We start from the raw sequence: 23510 nt of genomic DNA on the forward strand, positions 1-23510 counted from the left end.
TTTGCTTCTTGGTTAAAGGTGGAGAAATGTATAACAATGCTAAACCATCTGGCTCACCCTGTCTTGGTTGGGAGGGAGGGGAAAGTTAGGTTTAGGATTCGAACAGACGATTTACCTCAGTGTATTGCGAGCTTTTTAAACTACATGCATAACTACTTAATGGGCATTTCATAGGTATGATAAACTGCTTTATATATAGAAGTTCCTCAATTTTTTCAAATATATTGGAAAATTCAAATCCTAACAGTGACATGAGGTTGAGGTTACAAACAGTTCCACACAGAGCCAGCCAGATTCCTGTTGTGAAAATACTGCTTCCATTATGTTCTGGCTGGCATCTGTGTCCAAAATGGCTGTTGTCTTAAATTCGATGCAGTGGAATTACGGTTAGAGTGTTCTTTCGAGTCTGAGAGGTCAACGGTACGATTCTGACCCTGGCCGAGTTTTACAAAAATAATGGTATGTGCTGCTTCCATGCCTGATGCTAAGCATTTAGAGGATAGAGCACAAACAAATTCCATGGGTTGGCATCTCATGGTGAAGGGTAGGGAAAGTGAGGGATGTGGACAGGGTGAGATTTCTCCTTATTTACCCACCGAACTGCAAAGAGAATAACATCACAAAGATTGTTTCAAATACATCATTGAATATTATGAAGGCATGTGACAAAATTCCCAGCCCGGCAGAGGAGTACAACAATAAAACTAAAACGGGCACTCAGTAGAGCGCATACCTTCGCCCACACTACATTTTGCCCCCCCCCCATAAACCGTTGATTGTGAGGGTATTTAATCCCACACCACATCTGCCATCTCATATGTGTTATGATGGCTTATAAACATTAAATTTCCTGTGTCATATCTTATATCACAAGATTGGGCATTGAATTCACAACATTTTGGCATTGGTTGCATGCAAATTGGATAAAAATCGACCGCACTATGGCAAAATGACGATTTTGACCTTTTCATGACCTCAACCTTGACCTTTGTACTCTTAATTTTGGAATTGGTATTAGAGTGTGGGGAACAGAACAGTCAACATTTTGGTGTTGGTTTCATGCAAATCGGATAAGAATTGACCGTGCTATGTCTAAAACCGCACATTTTGCAATGTCGTGACCCCCACCCGACCTTTGACTCCCAACCGCTAATAAGGGTTATTACGTCATTGTGTCATGTCACATATCCCAAGATGGGGCATTGAATTCTGAACATTTTGGCATTAGTTGCATGCAAATTGGATACAAATTGACCGCGCTATGGTAAAAAGACGATTTTGACCTTTTCATGACCTTGACCTTGACCTTTGACCCGATCGCTCCCAAAATCTAATCGAATGATCCTCGGATAATAACCAATCATCCCACCAAATTTGCTGCGATTCAGTTCAATACTTTTAACGTTATGCAAATAACAAACAAACACACATATTCACAAATAAATAAATAAATACACAGCGATCAAAACATAACCTTCGCAACAAACTTTGCGAAGGTAACAACTGTTGTTGTTTCACTGTTAAAATACAAGAACTTTGATTTGTTAGAAAATTCACTTTAACAAGATGTACTGTGATTACACAAGATATAGAAAAACAACATTTATGTTATCGCTCATTGAATTATTAATCGAGGAAGGGAACTTCTAAAGTGCTCTCATATTTTACAAACATAGCTTTAATGTTGTATTGATTAATGGATGTGTCCATCCACTCCTGTGATCTTTCCATCCACAGCTTTCTGAGGAACATAATACTGCAAATAGTCATTAATCACAATGAAGGCACCAACCCTGATAGCAATCCACAGACAAATACAATAACAAGCCGGTAGGCGAACATGGGTAGTCAATCAAGTGAAATTTGGTCGTTTTTCAGCCGTTACTTGCCAACAAAAGCGTCCACAGCAACGGTTCTTTCTCACACATAACTAGGACATACCATGAACCTACCATACCAGTTTCATGTATATCTGACTCATAGTCTCTGAGATATAACGAACTCCGTTTTTTTATTGTTTTCAACCAGGGTTCATTCAAAGTCTATCTTCTCCGACAGTTTTCATAGGATCCAGCTGGAAATTTTTGACAATATGGCTGAATGTACTGCCCACAGTTGCTCGTGGCCCGATTTTTGATTTTCGAAAAAACAAATTTTTGAGATTTTTTTTTGAAAATTTCAAAGGTCCATTGCTGGGCAATGGTGGTATCCATAGCAACGGTTCTCATTTGCACACAACTAGGTCATGGTATGAACCTACCAACCAAGTTTCATCGAAATCGCCATTGTATTAACGGAGCACTGGACCGAACAGACATACATACAGACAGACAGACAGACAAGCATATCGACGGAAATACTGATAATAAGGGTAGACTAGATCGACTACCCAAAAATTATTTAACTATTTCCTCGAGATACTTTATTGTTTTGACGATATATTAATTTTTCTCATGTGGCCATTTGACTTGACACGTTCACACTGTTTTGCAGGGTGGGTGCAATGTACTTTTTGATGACAATACAGTGCTTTGGAAGCCTGTCAGCTGTCGACCTGTTCATTCAGGAGAAGAAGATATTTGTGTGAGCAATTTGTCCCTTTGTATTATGTAGAAATAATAAAAATATGGGAAATCAATGCTAGACCATCAAATCAACCATTCGATAATGTTTGTACCATATCCTAATGCTGTATGGATTGGCTTCCCTGCTGATGGACCTCTAGTTGCTTATATACATGTTGCTGCATTTGAGCCTGGGGAGTAACTGCTGAAATCTATCTATTTTGCTTCTTCCCGACATCTGTTCTTTGTTCCTTCAACCTTCTTTCTAATTTTTTTCACATTTCTCTTTATTCATTCCAATTCTTGCTTTTTCTTTTCTTTCATCTCTTTTATTCTCTAATTCTCTCTTTTGTTATCTATCTCTCTAAGGTGAAGTGAATTTTGACCGAAAGTTTTCTGTAAGACCCACTTGGCAGCCCCTGGATGGGTTTTGAGGGTTGTGGAGTAATGGCGGAAACCCATATCCTAGCCAGCTTCTTCCTGATGACTCCATATTTGCTCTTTACTTCTTACAGTTCTTCTTGGTCTTCTGTTTGAGTTTATTATCTTATTTTTTGCTGTGGTAGCACTTACATAGATAGAGACGGATGGCATACTCATATTGGATCGGAATAGGAACTAATGGCCTAAAAGGGACAATAATTTTTACTCAAAGTGTTTTTTCTGACAAAAATATTTCTGACTTCTAACAGCTTTTAGTCATTTTTATTGTTATTTCTTCTGCAAAGTAATTGAAATGGGTGCATGTTCTATGATATACACAATGCCCATAAGCAATGTCCATACACATGTCCAATACACAATAAAAAAAAAAAATGACCGTTTTTACAGCCATTTTTCCCTGCTGTGCAGTGGTTTGGCTTTTTCTTGAGGCAATGTTTTATGGCCGGATGCCCTTCCTGACGCCAACCCTGGTCGCCTCTTACGACACACAGGGATATGGTACACCTATTCTTACCGGGGCATACACCGGGACCAGTACACTGGCACTTATTTCGCCGACCTCGGAAGGATGACAGGCTGAGTCAACCCCCCGGTGTTAATTCAGCAGCCAACAGGGCTTGAACTCAGGACCCTTGGATCCCAAGCCACCACCCTAACCACTAAGCCAACACCAGGCTTGTCCAATACACAATGAAAAGTAATAATTTTCTGATAGATAAATCTTTGAAATATCATATTTGTGTCTATATTCACAAGACTATCGTGGAATTGTGAAGTTTTTCTGTCATTTTACAAGAACATGCCGGACGAGGCTCTTTGCGAAACATGTGGCATGAGGGGTATATAGCTCAAATACAAGCACTCTGAATAATCAACATTTTCAGGTGGTGAAGACGACCTGCTCAGATAAAAGCAAAGAAAAATTTGGCTGACATACCAGATCATGTTGCTAAAATTTAGCGATATGTAGTCATTTGAGACAGCAGGCCTTTGCAACAAAATCTGCTACTCTGTATATTTTTGGGTTTTTTTGTTTTCATACAAAATTAGGCTCATGAAAGAGCAAGATGGTTGGGGAGGCAAGACACGTGTTATTACAATTGGTAAAGCAGTGGGTTTTTTCCTACAAGAAAACAAGGGAAAAAGACATCCAATGTCATAGCATCTGTTGTTTTAGTAATTTTGCTGTTCGGAGTTAAAGGGTGAGCCCATATTTATTTACAACTAAAATGGCTGCCAGTCTATCAGTCAGCCATCTTTGATCACACCACAAAATACAGTGAGTTGCAAGTGTATGCCATCGTGCACTGTGCTTGTGCCATGTTTGACCAAAATCGGACCATGCTTGTCCGAGAAATGTTTGGCGACATATTTAAGCAACAAAATGGCCACCAGTCAGCCATCTTGGATATGATCTCGAAAGAAAATGACGTGCTGATGTAAGCCATCATTCAATATCGGTGTGCCAAGTTTGAACAAGATCCGTAAATGCATGTCCGAGAAATGGTTGAGGACGTGGTCAACATCGGGTTTTATACAACTAAAATGGCCACCAGTCGACCATTTTGGATCCGATATCAAAAACAAATGACGTGCATATGTAAGGGATCATTCATTATCAGTTTGCCAAGTTGGAACAACATTAGTAAATGCATGTCCAAGATATGGTTGAGGACATGTTTCATACTGTTTTTTTTATACAAATAAAATGGCCACCAATGTACCAGTCGACCATCTTTGAGCACATCGCAAAATAAAGTGAGGTGCACGTGTATGCCATCATGTACTGTGCTTGTGCCAATTTTGAACAAAAGCAGGCCATGCATGTCTGAGAAATGGTTGGGGCACATTTTAGTATCCAGTCGACCATATTGGATCTGATCTTTGGGGGGGGGGGGAGAGAATGACGTGCAAATGTAAGCCATTGTTCTTTATCTGTGTGCCAAGTTTGAACATCGATAAATGCATGTCCGAGATATGGTTGCAGACGCACACTCACGTGGACACGAAAATTGGATCACGTGGACCAAATGCATAAGCCCCAGTTTCAGACGAGTCCAACAGGGGCTAAAAATATTTTTCATTTTGCAAATTTCACCCCGAGTCTGATAAATGTTTAAAATAAAAAAATTAATTTGGTGTCAATTTGTGGTGTTTTATTGTAACTCTTTCAAAATGCCGTTACCTGATTTACAGTTTACTGGAAGGTACGGTTATGAAAAAGAAACCATCAAAAGATTTTTATTTTTTTCAATAAGACAAAACCCTAAGGCACTGGTTGTTGAACAGTTGCTACTCATGAGATACTTTCTTATTGTAGATAATGATTTATTGTCCACTCCCAAGGATTGGGAGAAAGGAAATAGGAATGCGAGGTGGCAAGGACAATTGGAATGCTGGGTGGCAGGTTGACGATCAATCCCAGATTCAATATTCACTTTGACTGGGATGCTACTTCACAATAATAAGGTTCAGCAGTCTTGGGTTTTATCTGAACATGTTGGAAAATGTTTCTGTTAAATAAGTGACAAGTGACGAGTCATGATCATAAGAGACATGATGAGAAAAGACAGGTCAGGTCAGGTATGGGAGCATGTGCCAGAACAGCGCGTCGCTGCGTCCACTTTCCGCCGGTACTCCAGGGGCCTCCGTCTGGCCATCCCCCAGGCAGATGCCAGGCCCATCCCCATCTCCTTGAGATGATGGTCAACCTGCTGCAACCATGAGGCACGTGGTCGACCCATTGGCCTCCTCCACTCATGAGACTGCCTCACTGAGAGAATCTGGTGAGCAGGATCAGCGTCAGGAAAACGAGCCACATGTCCATACAGCCGCAACTGACGCTCACGGACTATGCAGGTAACAAATCTCATCCGAGTCTCTCTCAGCAACCGCTCGTTGGACACAAAATCCGACCAGCGATAGCCAAGGATTCTCCGAAGAGACCTGGTACCAAAGGAATTAAGTCTCCATCTCAGATCCTTGGTCAGAGTCCAAGTCTCGCACCCATAGAGCAAGACTGGAAGTACCAAGGACCTGAAGACTCGGACTTTCGTCCTCCCGCACAGGTACCGGCAGCGCCACACCCCATGATCCAGTGAATCCATGACTCCCCAGGCCCGACCCAGATGTCTATTGACCTCTGACTCGCAGCCAGCAGAGACATGAATATCACTGCCAAGGTAAGTGAATCTCTCCACGACCTCAACATCCTCACCACAAACAGACACAGACAGGACAGCAGCATCCAAGATGTCACCGAAAGCCTGGATCTTAGTTTTGACCCAAGAAACCCGTAATCCCAACGGCTCCGACTCTTCATTCAGCACCTCGAGGGCCCCCAAGAGGATGTCGAAAGTCTCTGCAAAGATGACTGCATCATCTGCAAAATCAAGGTCTGAGATCTTGACATTGCCAAACGATGCACCGCAACTTGATCTCTCCGACATCCTCCCTAAAATCCAGTCCATACAAGTGCTGAAAAGTGTGGGGGCCAGTACACATCCCTGACGAACTCCAGTAACAACTGGAAATAAGTCAGAGATGGTACCACCACACTTCACAGCACTCTCAGTACCAGAGTAGAGTTCAGACATCAGATCGATCAGTTTTGGTGGCACCCCACGAAGACCAAGAATCCTCCAGAGGACATCCCATTCACTGAATCGAACGCTTTACAGAGATCAACATAGGCTGCAAGCAGCCCCTGCCGAAACTCTCGCCTGCGTTCGGTGAGGACACGAAGTGCAAGGATACGGTCAATCGTTGACCTCTTTGGTGTAAAGCCTGACTGCTCTGGACGCTGGTGCTCAAGCAGATGGTGGCGAACCCTATCAAGAATTATCCGAGCAAAGACCTTGCCCGGCACTGAGAGCAGCGTCACCCCTTGGTAGTTGTTGCAGTCTTGGCGATCACCCTTCCCTTTCCAGAGAGGGACAACAAGGCCCCTCTTCCAGTCAGTTGGGATGATGCCTGTGTTCCAGGCAGAGCACAAAACTGCATGCGACGACACGAGTGCAGCATTTCCACCAGCCTTGAGAAGTTCAGCATGGATGCCACAGATCCCTGGAGCTTTGCCCCGTTTCAACTGGTTCACCGCAGCCCGTGTTTCCACAAGCGAAGGTGGACCACAGTTGATTCGAGGGTCAGCAACAGGGATTGTAACACCCTTGATGTCCAACTAGACAGCTGGGGGATCAGCCTGGTACAACCGCTCAAAGTAACCGGCCCAGCGGGCCTTTACTTCAGACTCCTCTGTCAAGAGCCTACCACTCTCTGCTCGAACTGCAGTGCTCCGAGGGATGGGCTTGGATGAACGTAATGCGCGAATTCCCCTGTGAGCGGGACGAGAATCACCTGTCCACAGGTGATGCTCTACCCCCTCACGGATTCCTCGCACATAGGCCTCCTTGTCCACCCTCAGTGCACGTACAGTTTTACGCCTCAGCTCCCTGAACAGCTCAGCTCTGCCATTCAGCCTGGCCCTGCGACTCTGGTCAATGGTATCTAGTGTCCCTTGAGAGACAAAATTCTTCTTTGCCCTGCGGTGAGCTCCAAGGCATCCACCGGCAACATCAAGGACGGTGGTCTTGAAGGCGCTCCACAACTCTTCAGGACCCCCCAAAGCACCCAGACCCCCCAAGTGTGCACTCAGCCTGTTCGCAAACTCCTCAGCTACTCTCTCATCACTGAGCTTGGCAACATCCAGCCTAGGCTGGGATGGTACCATTCTCCAGGATTTAAGGTTCAGCTTTAGAGTTGCTACAACAAGCCTGTGGTCAGTATTGAGGAACTGAGCACTCCGGTATTCACCCTCTATTTCCCGTGTCTCTGTTATTATCTCCGTCGTCGTCTCTATTATCATTTCCTCTACCTCCTGCATTCCCGTCTCTTCTATTTTTTTCGTCATCCTCTCGCATTCATCAGTTTCTCCCTGGATCTTCGTCTCTGTTTCCTCCTTAGTTTTATTTAATTCAGTCTCGACTCGGTCTATCTCCCGTTTCGAGAAAAGACAGCTCAGAGAAGATTAGGAAGTACATCAGCAAAGTAGTATCCAACACCAACCTGAGCAATCCATTTTTTTTTAATCATCATTGAATGCAGAAGACTAATGCCTGCCCGCAGGTTAATACAATTTAAAGTTTTTCAATTGCATGTTCAACCTCGAATGACTTTATATGTACATTTTTGTGTGCACTTGTAAATAGTCAAAAGTAGATCAATATTTAAATCAATATATGCATATTTTCCTGTCCGTGTCTCCAAAAAATCACTTTCCATCCTCAATCTAAACTAAAATCCCTCTAACTAATCCATTCCTGTGCCCAAACAAGGGGGTCTTCCACGCCTTGCCCAGGAATCCTGTTTACCCTAAACGGCGAGGCTTGCTTTTCTCTCTTTTTATTTTTCTTATGCGCACACCAGCGCGGCAACTCGCAACCTGCACTCTTTCCCCGTGACGTCATGCCAGCTGTTCGCGCTTCGCGCACCTCGTCCCTTCTCGGACGGTAACATTTGGCAGGGATTCCCCTCCTGCCGGATTCCTACCTCCGTGCAGCCACGACGTCACCCCGCGCATCCCAAGCAAGCCTCACGTTTCGAGGGGTTCCCCACGCGAGCACATGTGCTCTGCTCGTCGGAGCTTTACACACACGCTCACCTGGAGAACCCATCCGTTCCAAATTCACAATCCCAGCCTACCTTCTGCCCGTCCGCGGGATCATCTAACATACACCGCGTGCGTTTCCGGACCGGATTTTACTCGCACAGGCGTGCACGCGGCGGCCTCGTGCGAAGCACGGCACGGACCCCGCGCGCTCTCCCGTGCGAATCCAGCACGGTACCCAAAATAGCTACGGCCGCTACTTGGCCTTTGTCCTTCGTCTGGTTCAACACACGCACTCTTTGTCGCCATTCAACACACGCACTTTCGTGTGCCATGATGCTCACACACCTTACCATGACACTCGGACACGCGGTTGCATGTTCCCGCATACCGATCGTCATCTCTCTTTCATACAGCGACCTCACACACGCTGTTCCTCTTACACACGGCCTTTCACTCACGCATGCGGTTTCTTTCACACATCGTGCTTCTTCCATACACGGGGTTTCACTCATACACGCCATTTCACTTACGCATGCCATTCATTCACACATTTTTCACCTACGCTATGCATGCTTTCCAGCACACATTTCGAAACCACACACGTAACCACGCACACTGGAACAATCACGCTGGGGATTCGTGCTACCACAAGGGGTCCCGTGGCCTTCACACCCCCCAAGCTCCGCGTGTACCGGTCCACAACACTCGCCCCTCCTTTTTTTTTTTTTTTTTTTTTTGTATACCTTGGTCGAGGCTCGTATGAGAGCTAACACACAACTCACAGCAAGGAGGCATGAGACAAGAGGGGCGGGAGTGGAAGGGACAAATCATTGGGGAACAGACACAGGTGAACTGTGGAAGGGAGAGGGATGGGGATGGGACGGGGAACATGGCGAGGAGAAGATGGACATTACAGGGACTTTCAGGAAGGAAAGCAGGAGAATTGAAGGAAGTGGGCTTGGGTGGATTATCGGGGGTAGAAAAGATCGAGGATTTGGATGGGGGAAGATAAGAGGTGGTGGTGAACAGCTGTTTTGAAAGCCTGGAGGGAAGAATGGGAAAGAATAGAGTGAGGAAGTTTATTCCAAAGGCGGGAAAAAAGGAATGAAAGAGTGAAGATGAGCAGTGATTCGTGAATTTGGTAGTTTTACCAGAAGGGGGTTGTTGGCGGACCTTGAGCGCCCTGTGGAAATGTGGTTGGGACAAATCGCAGAGAGAGCAGGGGGGGCAAGGCTGGAGAGGAGTCGGTAGAAGACAGAAAGACCACCGACCAACCTGCGGTGATTGAGTGAGAGGCCCAAAGACTCAGCTTCATTGCGGGAGATGCCAATGATCTTAAAAGCCCTGGTTTCGACAGCGTGAAGTCGAGAAAGGTGGGAGGCAGGAGCACCAGCCCAGAAGGGAGAGCAGTACTCCATCAGGCTACGGACAAAAGCTTTGTAAGTGGTCAGGAGCTCAAGAGGGCCGAGGAAGGACTTTGCACGACGGAGGATTCCCAGTCGGCGACTGGCTTTTGAGGCAAGGTTGGAAATGTGACTTTCCCAGGAAAGGTCATGGCAGATAGTGAGACCCAGAAGCTTGAAAGAAAAGACTTCTTCCAGAGGATTGTTGAGAAAGTGGATGGGGGGTTTTCTAAACGGTCCTTTCGAAGAGACATAGTGAGAGTGTGAGATTTGTCTGGATTGAAAGACATGTTCCACGTGTTGGACCAGTTTGTGATTTTATCCAGATCTGCAGTGAGCGAAGAAGCTGCTGCTTGCCGGTCTGAGGGATGACAGATGGTACGGCAGAGGGTGGAGTCATCGGCAAAGAGAAATAGAGGATTTTCCAGAGAGTCCGAGAGATCATTGATGAAAACCAGAAAAAGAACAGGGCCCAGAACACTACCTTGAGGAACTCCAGCCTGCACAGGAAGAGGGGATGAAAGAACTCCATTTAGGGCCACACGTTGACTGCGACAGGAGAGGAAGTCTGCGAGCCATGAGTGGAGATGGCCTTGAATACCAAGGGAAGAGAGTTTGGTGAGTAGGGCAGGGTGCCAGACTGTGTCAAAAGCACGTGATATGTCCAGGGATACGGCTCGGATTTCCTGTCTGGCATTGAGGACCTCCATCCATTGATGGGAGAGCAGTAGCACCTCCACTCCTAACTCGCAAAGCTCGACCGGACCCACCTGGTCGTGATCCGCTTCAAGGGGGCATATTCCCTCCCCTCGTTCCTGAAGAAGGCTATCCTGCTACTTGTACCGGGTCACGACACATTCCGCCAGCTCACCCTCATTGTCCCTCACTAACTCCATGTGGGTGTGCTCGTCTTTCGTTTATTTTAATTCACCCTCTATTTCCCGTGTCTCTGTTATTATCTCCGTCGTCGTCTCTATTATCATTTCTCTACCTCCTGCATTCCCGTCTCTTCTATTTTTTCGTCATCCTCTCGCATTCATCAGTTTCTCCCTGGATCTTCGTCTCTGTTTCCTCCTTAGTTTTATTTAATTCAGTCTCGACTCAGTCTATCTCCCGTGTCTCTGGCAATACTTCTATTTCCTTCGTCGTCTCTGTCATTTCCCTCGTCTCCATATTTATTTGTGTCTCCTTTATCAGGGTTTGCCCTAATTGTTGCTTCATCCGACGAGTCGTGTCAATCAAGTCTTGCACCACTAAAATTACTCCCTGTGGTGATACCACACATCCCACCTTATTGTACTGTTCTACTTCCTGGCTCCTTTTGAGTCGTTCTTCCTCTCTGAACCACCTTAGCTGTTCGTTATCTTTCCGGAGCTTTTCCATCTCTGTGGACTCCAACTTTGCTCTCTCCTCGAGTTGGCTAATTTCAAATTCATATCGTTTTTGTTTTCTCTCCCACTGTTCCTCATGTTTTTCATTCTCCAATCTCGTTGTTTCCTTCATTTGGCTGATTTCCTTTTCTGTTTCATTCGTCGTTCTTTCACTATCTCCTCGTACTCCAACCTGCTTTTTCCTTTTGTTGTTCAATTTCAAATCCATGTTCTTTTTGTTTTCTACCCCACCGTCTCTCATGTTCTTCCTTCTCCAATCTCATAGTTTCCTTCAATTGGCCGATCTCCTTTTCCTGTTTCATTCCTTGTTCTTTCACCATCTCCTCATACTCCAACCTTGCTTTTTCCTTTTGTTGTTCAGTTTCCAATTCATACTCTTTTTGTTTTCTACCCCACCATCTCTCTTGTTCTTCCTTCTCCAAACTCATAGTTTCCCTCAATTGGTTGATCTCCCTTTCATGCTTCATTCGTTGTTCTTTCTGTTTCTTATTCCACTGTCTCTCTTGTTCTTCCTTCTCCAATCTCATAGTTTCCCTCAATTGGCTGATCTCTCCTTCCTGCTTCATTTGTTGTTCCTTCACTACTCTTTCTTGCATCTCATTCTTTAATCTGGCCTTGGCTTCTAACTGTTTGATCTGCACAGTGTGGTTTCCTTAACGTTTCATTCTCCGTTCTCTTTCTTTCCTCTCTTAACATCCTCAGTTCGTTTTGTAGTTCCGTCTCTTTGTTTTGGTGTTTCTGTAACTCAGAAGCTTTTTCCCATAATTTCTTTCTCAATTTGCATGCTTCCTCCCTCATTTCGTCCATTTCCTTACAGTATGTCCTCCTCATATCCACACCACTTTCCAATGCTTCCCTCACCATTTCATCACTTCTCTTGCTCATCTTCGCACCTCTTTCGCATGCTTCCTTCCTCAATTCGTCCATTTTCTTACCGTATCCCTCTAGTTCTTCCAGGCATTTCTTTTTTCTTTTTAGCGTCTCTTCTCGGATTTCTATTATCTTTTTGCCTGATCTTACCTCTTCCTTCAGTTTTTCTAATTCCAAATCATGTTCCCGTTTTTCCCTTTCCAGCTTTGTTTTCCATTCTTTTTCCAAGTTCTCTCTATCCCGGGAATTACTAATTTGCTCTTCCTCCATTCTTTCGTTCAGTTCGCTCTTCTCTTGTTCCAACTCATGGGTACCCCCCTCTACTTTCCTCATTTCTTCCTGTAGTTCCTTGAACTGTCTCGACTTTTCCAACAATTCTTCCTTCCTTTCCTCCAGATATTACTCTCCTCTTTTTATCTTCCATTCTAGGCTTTCTCTTATCTGACTGCCTGATCTTACCTCTTCCTTCAGTTGTTTCACGCCTGTGTCGGCTAAGTCCTTTTCCAGCTCCCGAATTCGTTCCTGTGCATCGGCCAATTGTTGTGACTCCTCGCACACTTACTTTTTCTGAAGCTCGTCCGCGCGCCGCTGTGCCTCGTCCAATCCAATTTGCACCTTCTCAATATAATCTTCATAATGCTCCAGCTTTGTCCCGACATCCCCCAATTGTGCCTGAAGCTTTCCAATGTTCGCGTAGTCATACTGCCACGCCTGCCATGGCACATGCCATGACCACGTGGTCTGAATCGTTGGTTGGGAGCCCCCGCCTTGTATTATGCCATTCGTTGCGCTATTAATAGCCACCCGCTCCGTGTTGCGCTGAGGTGCGGCCGCACCGCTATTTTGCGATTTTGAGTTTGTTTGCCGGCAAAGTTCATGCTCACTGTATGAGGGTAAGCGCCCCCACTGACTACGATTAGTGGTGGGGTTATTATAAAAAGAACCGTCCCGGGCCATGGATCCTACATCAAATCACATTCCTAAACCACCCTGCGCCTGCTCGCCTTGCGCTGCCATCTTGCGTATCGGTATAAATTAAATTTCCTCGCTCGGAATTTGATGGAACCGGAGGGTCGCCTCGCATACCCTTGATCCGGTTCTGTTAATTTGGTTTGGAGACGGGATGGATTTGAATCCCACTCCCGGACAACAGTGTTATGATTTCCACCCGCTCGGCGCGCGAGTGACCGCTTTTATCTGATCGTGGCCACGCGCCCACCGGACGGGCAATTCTAGTCACAGCTTTCGGAACAACGCCGAAATCCAGGTATGGGTGTGTTTAATCACACTGTAAATCAGCGATCTCTTCTGTCTGCGCGCGACAGGGTCCGATCGCCGAATTGTCGATTTACCTAAGTATGCGCGCAGACAGAAATGCCAGGGATTTACACCTCAACGGGACCTGCTTGGAAACGAGCCGCTTAAGCAGCTCGCTCCGCTTGCAATTTGCCGAGTGGTGTATTATCGCGAGTCCCCGTTGGAGCCGATTATCTTTTCGGCTATTAAAAAGCCAGCTAATATTCCGGACGTAATAATGGCAGTCAATGACAGGAAAGGACGCAATGAACAGGTGAACATTTAAATAATGACATTTATTTCACACACGACACATATGCAATCAATGAAGGCATGTATGCAATGGGGGTAAGGGACAAAACACGAGCAAACAAAGACCTACAGCCGTATCTATTTATTATGTACACAATCACTTAACAGTTCCACTAATGGACTCGGCGCCACAACTTTCATACAAAGAAAACCCCAGGAAAGGAAAGGGCAGAACTGGACCCATAGGCCTTTAATGTTCACGGAGCTGTGGAGACCACAAGAGCTCCGAGAGGCCGTGGTGGCTACCTGCCACTCTCGTGGTGACTCGCTGGGGGACCCTCGATGTTTCGCCGTGAAAACAGCAGCTCGGTTGGTCCAGGCCCTGCCGAGCAGCCTGGTGGATTGGCCTAGCCGACGACGCCTCAGAGGAACGAACGGGCCTTGCTCTCTTTTATGAGTTTATGCTCTTTTAAAAGCCTGCCTGCTCCTCAGCGTTGCTCGGACCGTCTCGGGGCCGGCTGGCGACTTCTCTCCGGCTGTGTCCACTGACCCACGGTTCAGCACGTTACTGCCGGCTGGGCTGCGTCCAGGCTTCGCTGCGCTCCGATGACCCCAACTGCCCTCCACCGGACTCCATCCTTGACAGACTGCTCACAGACTTCTCGGCGAACCCAGACCGACTGCTCGCTTGGCGTTCCAGCACACCTTTTTATGGGGTCCGGGGAGGTGAGTTTGATCTGCCACCTTCGACCTCTCACCCCCGCTGGCTCAGCCCCTTTTGGTGTTTTGATCCGATTTCATCTCCAAACACGGAGAGAGCGGACGTGGAAGAGATCATCGGCCATGGAAAGCGGACGTGGCAGAAATCACCCGCCATCGCCCCAACGAGGCAGCCGTCGTGTTTGGCGGGGATGCCGCTCGTCCGTGGGATGGCGTTGCTGGCAAAAAGATGGCGGCGTTTGTGGAGATGAAGGTGAGGCGATGTTCTTCGTTTGTGGAGATTTTGTTGAAGAGATGGTGAGGAGATGTCGTGGTTGGCGCTGTGGTGGGGATGGTATCGTTGTTGAGATACAGTTGTGGTTGTTGAAGTAGTGGTTGTGGTTGTTGAAGTAGTGGTTGTGGTTGTTGAAGTAGTGGTTGTGGTTGTTGAGATGCGGTTGTTCCAAAATAAAGATAGCAAAATAATAATAGCTCACTCAAAGATCACAGCCCGGTTACAACAATAATTGCCTTTAAACATCAGTGGGGAAATATAATCGGAACACACAGGTCAGGGTCAGGTATGGGAGCATGTGCCAGAACAGCGCGTCGCTGCGTCCACTTTCTGCCGGTACTCCAAGGGCCACCGTCTGGCCTTCCCCCAGGCAGATGTCAGGTCCATCCCCATCTCCTTGAGATGCTGGTCAACCTGCTGCAACCATGAGGCATGTGGTCGGCCCGTTGACCTCCTCCACTCACTAGACTCCCTCGCTGAGAGAATCTGGTGAGCAGGATCAGCGTCAGGAAAATGAGCCACATGTCCATACAGCCGCAAGTGACACTCACGGACCATGCAGGTAACAAATCTCATCCGAGTCTATCAGCAACCGCTCGTTGGACACAAAATCTGACCAGCGATAGCCAAGGATTCTCCGAAGAGACCTGGTACCAAAGGAATTAAGTCTCCATCTCAGATCCTTGGTCAGAGTCCAAGTCTCGCATCCATAGAGCAAGACTGGAAGCACCAAGGACCTGAAGACTCGGACTTTCGTTCTCCCGCACAGGTACCGGCAGCGCCACACCCCATGATCCAGTGAATCCATGACTCCCCAGACCCGACCCAGACGTCTCTTGACCTCTGACTCACAACCAGCAGAGACATGAATATCACTGCCAAGGAAAGTGAATCTCTCCACGACCTCAACATCCTCACCACAAACAGACAGACAGGACAGCAGCATCCAAGATGTCATTGAAAGCCTGGATCTTAGTTTTGATCCAAAAAACCTGTAATCTCAGTGGCTCCGACTCCTCATTCAGCACCTCGAGGGCCCCCAAAAGGATATCTAAAGTCTCGCAAGGATGACTGCATCATCTGCAAAATCAAGGTCCGAGATCTTGACATTCCCAAACTATGCACCGCAGCTTGATCTTTCCGACATCCTCCCTAAAATCCAGTCCATACAAGTGCTTAAAAGTGTGGGGGCCAGTATACACCCCTGACGAACTCCAGTAACAACTGGAAATAAGTCAGAGATGGTACCACCACACTTCACAGCACTCTCAGTACCAGAATAGAGTTCAGACATCAGATCAATCAGTTTTGGTGGCACCCCACGAACACCAAGAATCCTCCAGAGGGCATCACGATTCACTGAATCGAACGCTTTACAGAGATCAACATAGGCTGCAAGCAGCCCCTGCCGAAACTCTCATCTGCGTTCGGTGAGGACACGAAGAGCAAGGATATGGTCAATCGTTGACCTCTTTGGTGTAAAGCCTGACTGCTCTGGACGCTGGTGCTCAAGCAGATGGTGGCGAACCCTATCAAGAATTATCCGAGCAAAGACCTTGCCCCGCACTGAGAGCAGCCTCACCCCTCGATAGTTGTTGCAGTCTTGGCGATCACCCTTCCCTTTCCAGAGGGGGACAACAAGGCCCCTCTTCCAATCAGTTGGGATGATGCCTGTGTTCCAGGCAGAGCACAAAACTACATGCAACAACACGAGTGCAGCATTTCTACCAGCCTTGAGAAAGTCAGCATGGGTGCCACAGATCCCTGGAGCTTTACCCCGTTTCAACCGGTTCACTGCAGCCCTTGTTTCCACAAGCGAAGGTGGACAACAGTTGATTGGAGGGTCAGCAACAGGGATTGGAGCACTCTTAACGTCCAACTCGACAGCTGGAGGATCAGCCTGGTCCAACCGCTCAAAGTAACCGGCCCAGCGGGCCTTCACTTGAGACTCCTCTGAACACACACTTATTTACATAACTGATCTCTGGGAAACCTGAATGGTTTTCTGTGAATTTTCACAACCGTAACAATATATGTATATGTATATATATATATATATATATATATATATATATATATATATATATATATATATATATATATATATATATATATATATATGTGTATATATATGTGTATATATATATATATATATATATATATATATATATATATATGTGTATATATATGTGTATATGTGTATATATATATATATATATATATATATATATATATATATATATATATATATATATATATATATATATACATATAAACCCTGCGAGCAAGATGTAAAAAACTTCCATGATTGCACCGCGATGGGTCTATAAGACCCAGGATTTGTAATGCGATTGTTTTAACAAAAACAAAATAATGTATTTTTCTTTTATTTTGTATTACTTTACACATGCTCTGTTAAATTAATTTCACTTGAAAATATTTTCTACAAATTAGGTACCAATCCTTGCTATTTATAACACGGGTCCAACAGACCCGTAATCTGTAAACTCGGCTGGCGTTATGAATTCAAATTTTACCATGAACATGAAAATAATTTCAAAAACAGCACAAAAATATTTGCTACCATGTTTTCGAAGCATAAATAAACGGTCATGCAAACAAAAATTTATATAACTACGTTATAGCACAACAAACATCGCAAAGGATCCAATGGACTTTCTAAGCTTTCGAGTAAACGACATTTGTGTTTTTGTATACATTGTCGAAGCTCGAATGAGAGCTAACACACAACGCACAAAAAAGGGGGCAGGATACAAGAGGGGCGGGAGAGGAAAGGACAAAACAGTGGAGAACAGAGACATTAGGAGATCTGGGGGAGGGAGAGGGATGCAGCAGAGAACATGGGGTATACAAGATGGACAACACAGGGACTTTCAGGTCCTTACACAACAGGGAACTTTCAGGAAGGAAGGCAGTGAATTTGAAGGAGGTGGGTTTGGGGTGGATTAACAGGGGGTAGAAAAGATTGTGGTTTTGCATAGGGGAAGACAAGAGGTGGTAGTGAATCGCTCTTTTGAAGACCTGGAGGAAAGAATGGGAGTGAAGAGAGTGTGGGAGTTTATTCCAAAGGCAAGAAAAAAAGAGGAATGAAAGAGTGAAGGTGAACAGTGATTCTTGACTTTGGTAGTTTTACCAGAAGGGGGATGCTGGCGGACCTTGAGCACCCTGCCGAAATATGGGGGGGGGAGGGCATATCGCAGATGGAGCAGGGGAAGCGAGACCAGAGAGGAGACAGTAGAAGACAGAAAGACCACCGACCTGCCTGTGGTGAGAGAGTGAGAGGCCCAAAGACTCAGCCTCACTGCAGGAGATACCAATGATCCTAAATGCCTTGGTTTCCAGGGCATGAAGCCAAGAAAGGTGAGAGGCAGGAGCACCAGCCCAGAGGGGAGAGCAGTACTCCATCAGGCTGCAGACTAAAGCTTTGTATATGGTCAGCAGCTCAGGTAGGCTGAGGAAGGACTTTGCGCGATGTGGGATGCCCAGTCAGTGACTGGCTTTGGAGGCCAGGTTGGCAATGTGGCTCTCCCACGAAAGATCATGGCTGACAGTGAGACCCAGAAGCATGAATGAAAGGACTACTTACAGAGGATTGTTGACAAAATAAATGGAGGGAAAGTAGATGGGGCGTAACACGCACATTGTTACGTCTGAACTCATCATCGGCATGCTTCACATGAAGAAATATCCGAGAATCTTCCTGTTCCGGCATTGATGCGAGTTCACTGTCATGATACATTCCTGCAGATGAAAGACATGCTATAAGGCGTGTAAGCGAACCATCATAAGCCACCAGCCAAATAGATCCACTTTTCTTGGTGATCTGAAAGTTCTTTTGCTGCTGGTGCATGTTGCGTGACGTGACTACAGATGAAGTGTGTCAAGGTGGATTTGTTTGATGATAGAGCCATGAATTTCGTCCATTGTGGTACTGGGCGTCCAGCAATGACTTGGTAGCTTTGGGATCCACCAGCAACAGCAAGGTGTCTCGTTCTTTCGTCTGTCTTCACAGAATTGACATCATCATATTGGTCGAAGACATCGATGAGGGTGTGGTGTGTTTTTATGCAATGAAGCAACTGATTTAGGTTACACTGCGCCAAGTTACCAAACGTACCAAACGTACTAGCTATCTCCCTCACAACTTCTGCTGTCGTTGCCCAATCATCCCACCCATCTTTACCACCATCCAACGCCTGTCTCACCTCCTCCCTAAATTTCACGCAACAGTCTTCCTCCTTCAGCTTCCACCATCTGGTCCTTGGTTCAGCCCTCACTCTCTTCCTCAACCTCACCTCTAAAGTCATCCTACAGACCACCAATCGATGCTGTCGAGCTACACTCTCCCCTGCCACCACCTTACAGTCACTGCCTGTGGTGAGAGAGTGAGAGGCCCAAAGACTCAGCCTCACCGCAGGAGATACCAATGATCCTAAATGCCTTGGTTTCCAGGGCGTGAAGCCAATAAAGGTGAGAGGCAGGAGCACCAGCCCAGAGGGGAGAGCAGTACTCCATCAGGCTGCAGACTAAAGCTTTGTATATGGTCAGCAGCTCAGGTCGGCTGAGGAAGGACTTTGCACGATGTGCGATTTGCACCTTACAGTCACTAATCTCTTTCAGGTTGCATCTCCTGCTTAAGATGTAATCCACCTGTGTGCACTTTCCTCCACTCTTGTATGTCACCCTGTGTTCCTCCTTCTTCTTGAAATACGTATTTACCACTGCCATTTCCATTCTTTTTGCAAACTCTACCACCATTTGCCCTTCCACATTTCTCTTGTTGAGACCGTACCTACCCATCACCTCCTCATCCTCTTTATTCCCTTCCCCAACATGCCCATTGAAATCTGCTCCAATCACCACTCTTTCATCCTTGGATACACTTTCCACCACTTCATCTAACTCACTCCAGAAATCTTCTTTATACTCCACCTCACACCCCATATGTGGGGCATATGCACTGATGACATTCATCATCACCCCTTCAATTTCCAACTTCACACTCATCACTCGGTCAGCACTCTCCTCACCTCCAATACCCTCTTGACTTAATCTTCCTTCAGGATTACCCCGACACCATTTCTCCTCCCATCCACACCATGGTAGAACAGTTTGAAACCACCTCCAATGCTCCTAGCCTTACTCCCCATCCACTTGGTCTCTTGTACACACAGTATGTCCACCTTTCTTCTCTCCATCATATCAGCCAACTCTCGCCCTTTGCCAGTCATCGTCCCAACATTCAGAGTTCCAACTCTCACCTGCACATTTCTACCCTTCCCCCTCTCCCACTGCCTCCGGACTCGCCTTCCCCATCTCCTTCTCCTCCTTCGCCCAGCAGTAGCACAATTTCCACTGGCACCCTGCTGACCACCGGTACCGGTGGCGGTCGTTGGTAACCCGGGCCTCGACCGATCCGGTATGGAAATTCGTTTTGTTGTCCGCATAATGGTTTGGCATAGGTTTTTACGCCAGATGCCCTTCCTGACGCAACCCTGGTCGCCTCTTACGACACACAGGGATATGGTACACCTATTCTAACCGGGGCATACACTGGGCCCAGTATAACTGGTACTCATTTCGCCGACCTCGGAAGGATGGCAGGCTGAGTCAACCCCCTGAAGTTTTCGACTTGGTACATATATATATATATATATATATATATATATATATATATATATATATATATATATATATATATATATATATATATATATATATATATATAAATTCAGTGTCCTAACGGGGCTTGAACTCAGGACCTTTTGGGTCCCAAGCCACTGCCCTAACCACTGCGCCAACACCAGGCTTATCTATATATATATATATATATATATATATATATATATATATATATATATATATATATATATATATATATATATATATATATATATATATATATATATATATATATATATATATATATATATATATATATATATATATATATATATATATATATATACACAAAACTTTGCAATATCATTAAAAACAGAGTCCATAGCTCGCCTGTGATCGCCCTCTTCACAGGCTCTCCAAAATTGTGTCATCCATTTTGTGTATTTGTATTTTTTTAGAGTTAGCGGAGCTGTCAATTGCACTAGCATCGGCCTCTGGCATTCGCATTGGCCTCAGCATCAGTAGTTAATGTAGGGACAGTCCGCTTCCTCTATTTACCGTTGACCTCATTGACATAATAGTACTGCAGCATAGCAAACCAATTGTTCGACTTTTCATAAAAGCACCAAAATTGGTACATATGTTGACTAATGTATTCTGAACAATTCTGGATATGGAGCCACTCGAGATTTTCCTTGGTCACCTTTGGTGGCCATTTTGGAAAATGGCTGCCATTATACTTTAACAACATGGGATATCTGTCATTGTTATTCTCTTTGTAGGTTTCTCAGAGGTGATAAATACTCCATGTGATGTGCATTTTCAAAAGAAAACAATACAAATATCATTTGTGTTGATTTATTATATTTCCAACCATTGTATTGGGGAAAAATGGTCATTTTTATGGGAAAATCCATTTTTGCACACAGCATCCGTGACAGGTTCATAAGTATTTTGTTATGGTGGTTGTGGTGTTGTGAAATATCTGCCTCCCTCGGTCCACAGAAGGCACGTGCCCTCCCTGTCTTCCACGCCATGACCGGATGTGACATGGTATCAGCATTCGTGGTGCATGGGAAGAAATCTGCCTGGGCCACTTGGAACTCGTTTCCAGAACTGACAGATTCTCTTGTGACCCTGACCACCACACCAGTCAACATCCAGGATGACACAATGCACTGTATTGAAAGGTTTGTGGTGCTCCTCTATGACTGCACCAGTCCATATACGGACATCAACGAGGCCAGAAAGAAACTCTTCGCCAAGAGGAACTCCGTCCAGCGCATCCCACCTACCTATGATGCTTTGGAACAGCATGTGAATATATCAGTCTTCCAGGGTGGCTATGTCTGGGAGCAGGTCTTGGTCCTTCAACCCGTGCTTCCATCACCAACAAGCTGGGGCTGGCGGCAAACAGAGGATGGGTCCTACGAACCGCTCTGGACCACACTCCCTGAGGCTCCAAAAATCTGCTTCAAGCTGGTGTCGTGCAGCTGCAAAAAAGGCTGTAGAAACCGCTGCAAATGCAAGAAGGCTAATCTGCAATGCACTGGACTATGTGCTTGTGAAGGAGAATGCCAGTAGACAGACGCAGTAGACACAGACTGAGATATCGGCCGAGCTTAGAATGTGCAAATGCAAAGTCGCATTGCTTGTAAAAGTGTTGACTTCTTGATCCAGAGCCAGTACACTTGAGCTCAGAAACTCATATTGTACTAGACTGATGTATGCGTGTACCATGTGTCCTGGTAGAATGGTAGTAGACAGTAAACCGTAGCCGCTTCAGAGTGAAGTGTGCAATAATTTGACTACATTTTCTGAGTTTGTCATTATCACGATTTTCAGTTCCCTTTTCAAAATAGAGTAAAGTATGTAATCTATAATGCAATTTTTGTTGATTCCAAACCCATTGAATGTGATGAATATCATTTGACTCTTGTTCTCCAGTCAATAATGGGGACTTTTCAGCGAAAAGTTTCAGGAGAGCAGCAATTTACAAATCAAATAATGGCTTTTTTACCGAAAATACTGGCTCATAATATTTGAATATGCCTTTTCATGGTCAATTTACTGAATTTTTCACTTTCCTTATATCTACCACCAATACAATAAGAAAATAAGAGCATTTCGCTAAAGTAGAATGGCGGCCATTTTGGAAAATGGTCGCCGAAGCTGACCAAGGCACAATCTCGGGTGGCTCCATATCTAGAATTGTTCGGAATACATTATTCTACATGTGTACCAATTTTGGTGCTTTTATACAAATTTGAACAATTGATCTGAAATATCAAACTACGCTGCAGGACTATCAGTGCCAATGGTACAATATATCTTCTGGCCATTTCAAACCTGTTTCGTCAAATATTCTTGCAAGTTTATTCTTGAGTATGCCGTTCTAGTGCTCTACTTGCCCTGCCGACTCAGGATGATTATGGATAGTGGAAGTATTGCTTTATTTGCAAGGCTTTGCAAAGTTCCTTGGTGATGTCTGATGTGAAGCGTAATCCTTTATCACTAGATATTTTATACGATATCCCATATCTGCAAATGTATTGTTTACGCAGTAACATTGCTCGTGTCCTTGCATCACATGTCCTACGTGGATAAGCTTCAATCAATTTGGTGAACATATCCACCATGAGGAAGATATAATTGTAATTACAATATTTTGGCATTTTATCAAAGTCCATTTGGATACGTAGGAACCCGTGGTGGTGGACGTGCTCCTCTGGGCTGTTTAGACACTTTGCAATATTATGGTGTTGGCAATACATACAGTTCCTGCAAAAATATTCTTCATTAGCCATGAACCCTGGAGCATGCCATGTTTGAAGCACCTCTTCCTGCATCCCCTTCTTGCTGGTATGGCCTCTTCCATGTGCCAAACGAGCAAGCCATACTAAATGTGCCTTTAGTGCAAATATTTTAGCCTGGTGTTGGCTTAATGGTTCGAGTGGTGGAATAGCGATCCGAGGGTCCTGAATTCAAATCCTGCTCAGCCAGTGAATTGATACCAGGTAGAGTTGACTCCGCCTGTCATCCTTA

General features: G+C 45.4%; 1 protein-coding gene across 1 annotated transcript in view; it reads left to right on the top strand.

Annotated features, from left to right (window-relative positions):
- The window catches only part of LOC147017922 (broad substrate specificity ATP-binding cassette transporter ABCG2-like), a 118779-nt gene that overhangs the window by 89877 nt on the left and 5392 nt on the right, over nucleotides 1-23510 (top strand). The window contains exon 10 of the mRNA XM_085899924.1: nucleotides 2494-2583. Coding sequence (XP_085756050.1) covers nucleotides 2494-2583 — 90 coding nt within the window. The remainder of the gene's footprint in view (nucleotides 1-2493; nucleotides 2584-23510) is intronic.

Source organism: Eptatretus burgeri, chromosome 10 (genome assembly GCF_056783735.1).
Source record: "Eptatretus burgeri isolate ZD-2024b chromosome 10, Ebu_testis_v1, whole genome shotgun sequence".
NCBI lineage: Eukaryota > Metazoa > Chordata > Myxini > Myxiniformes > Myxinidae > Eptatretus > Eptatretus burgeri.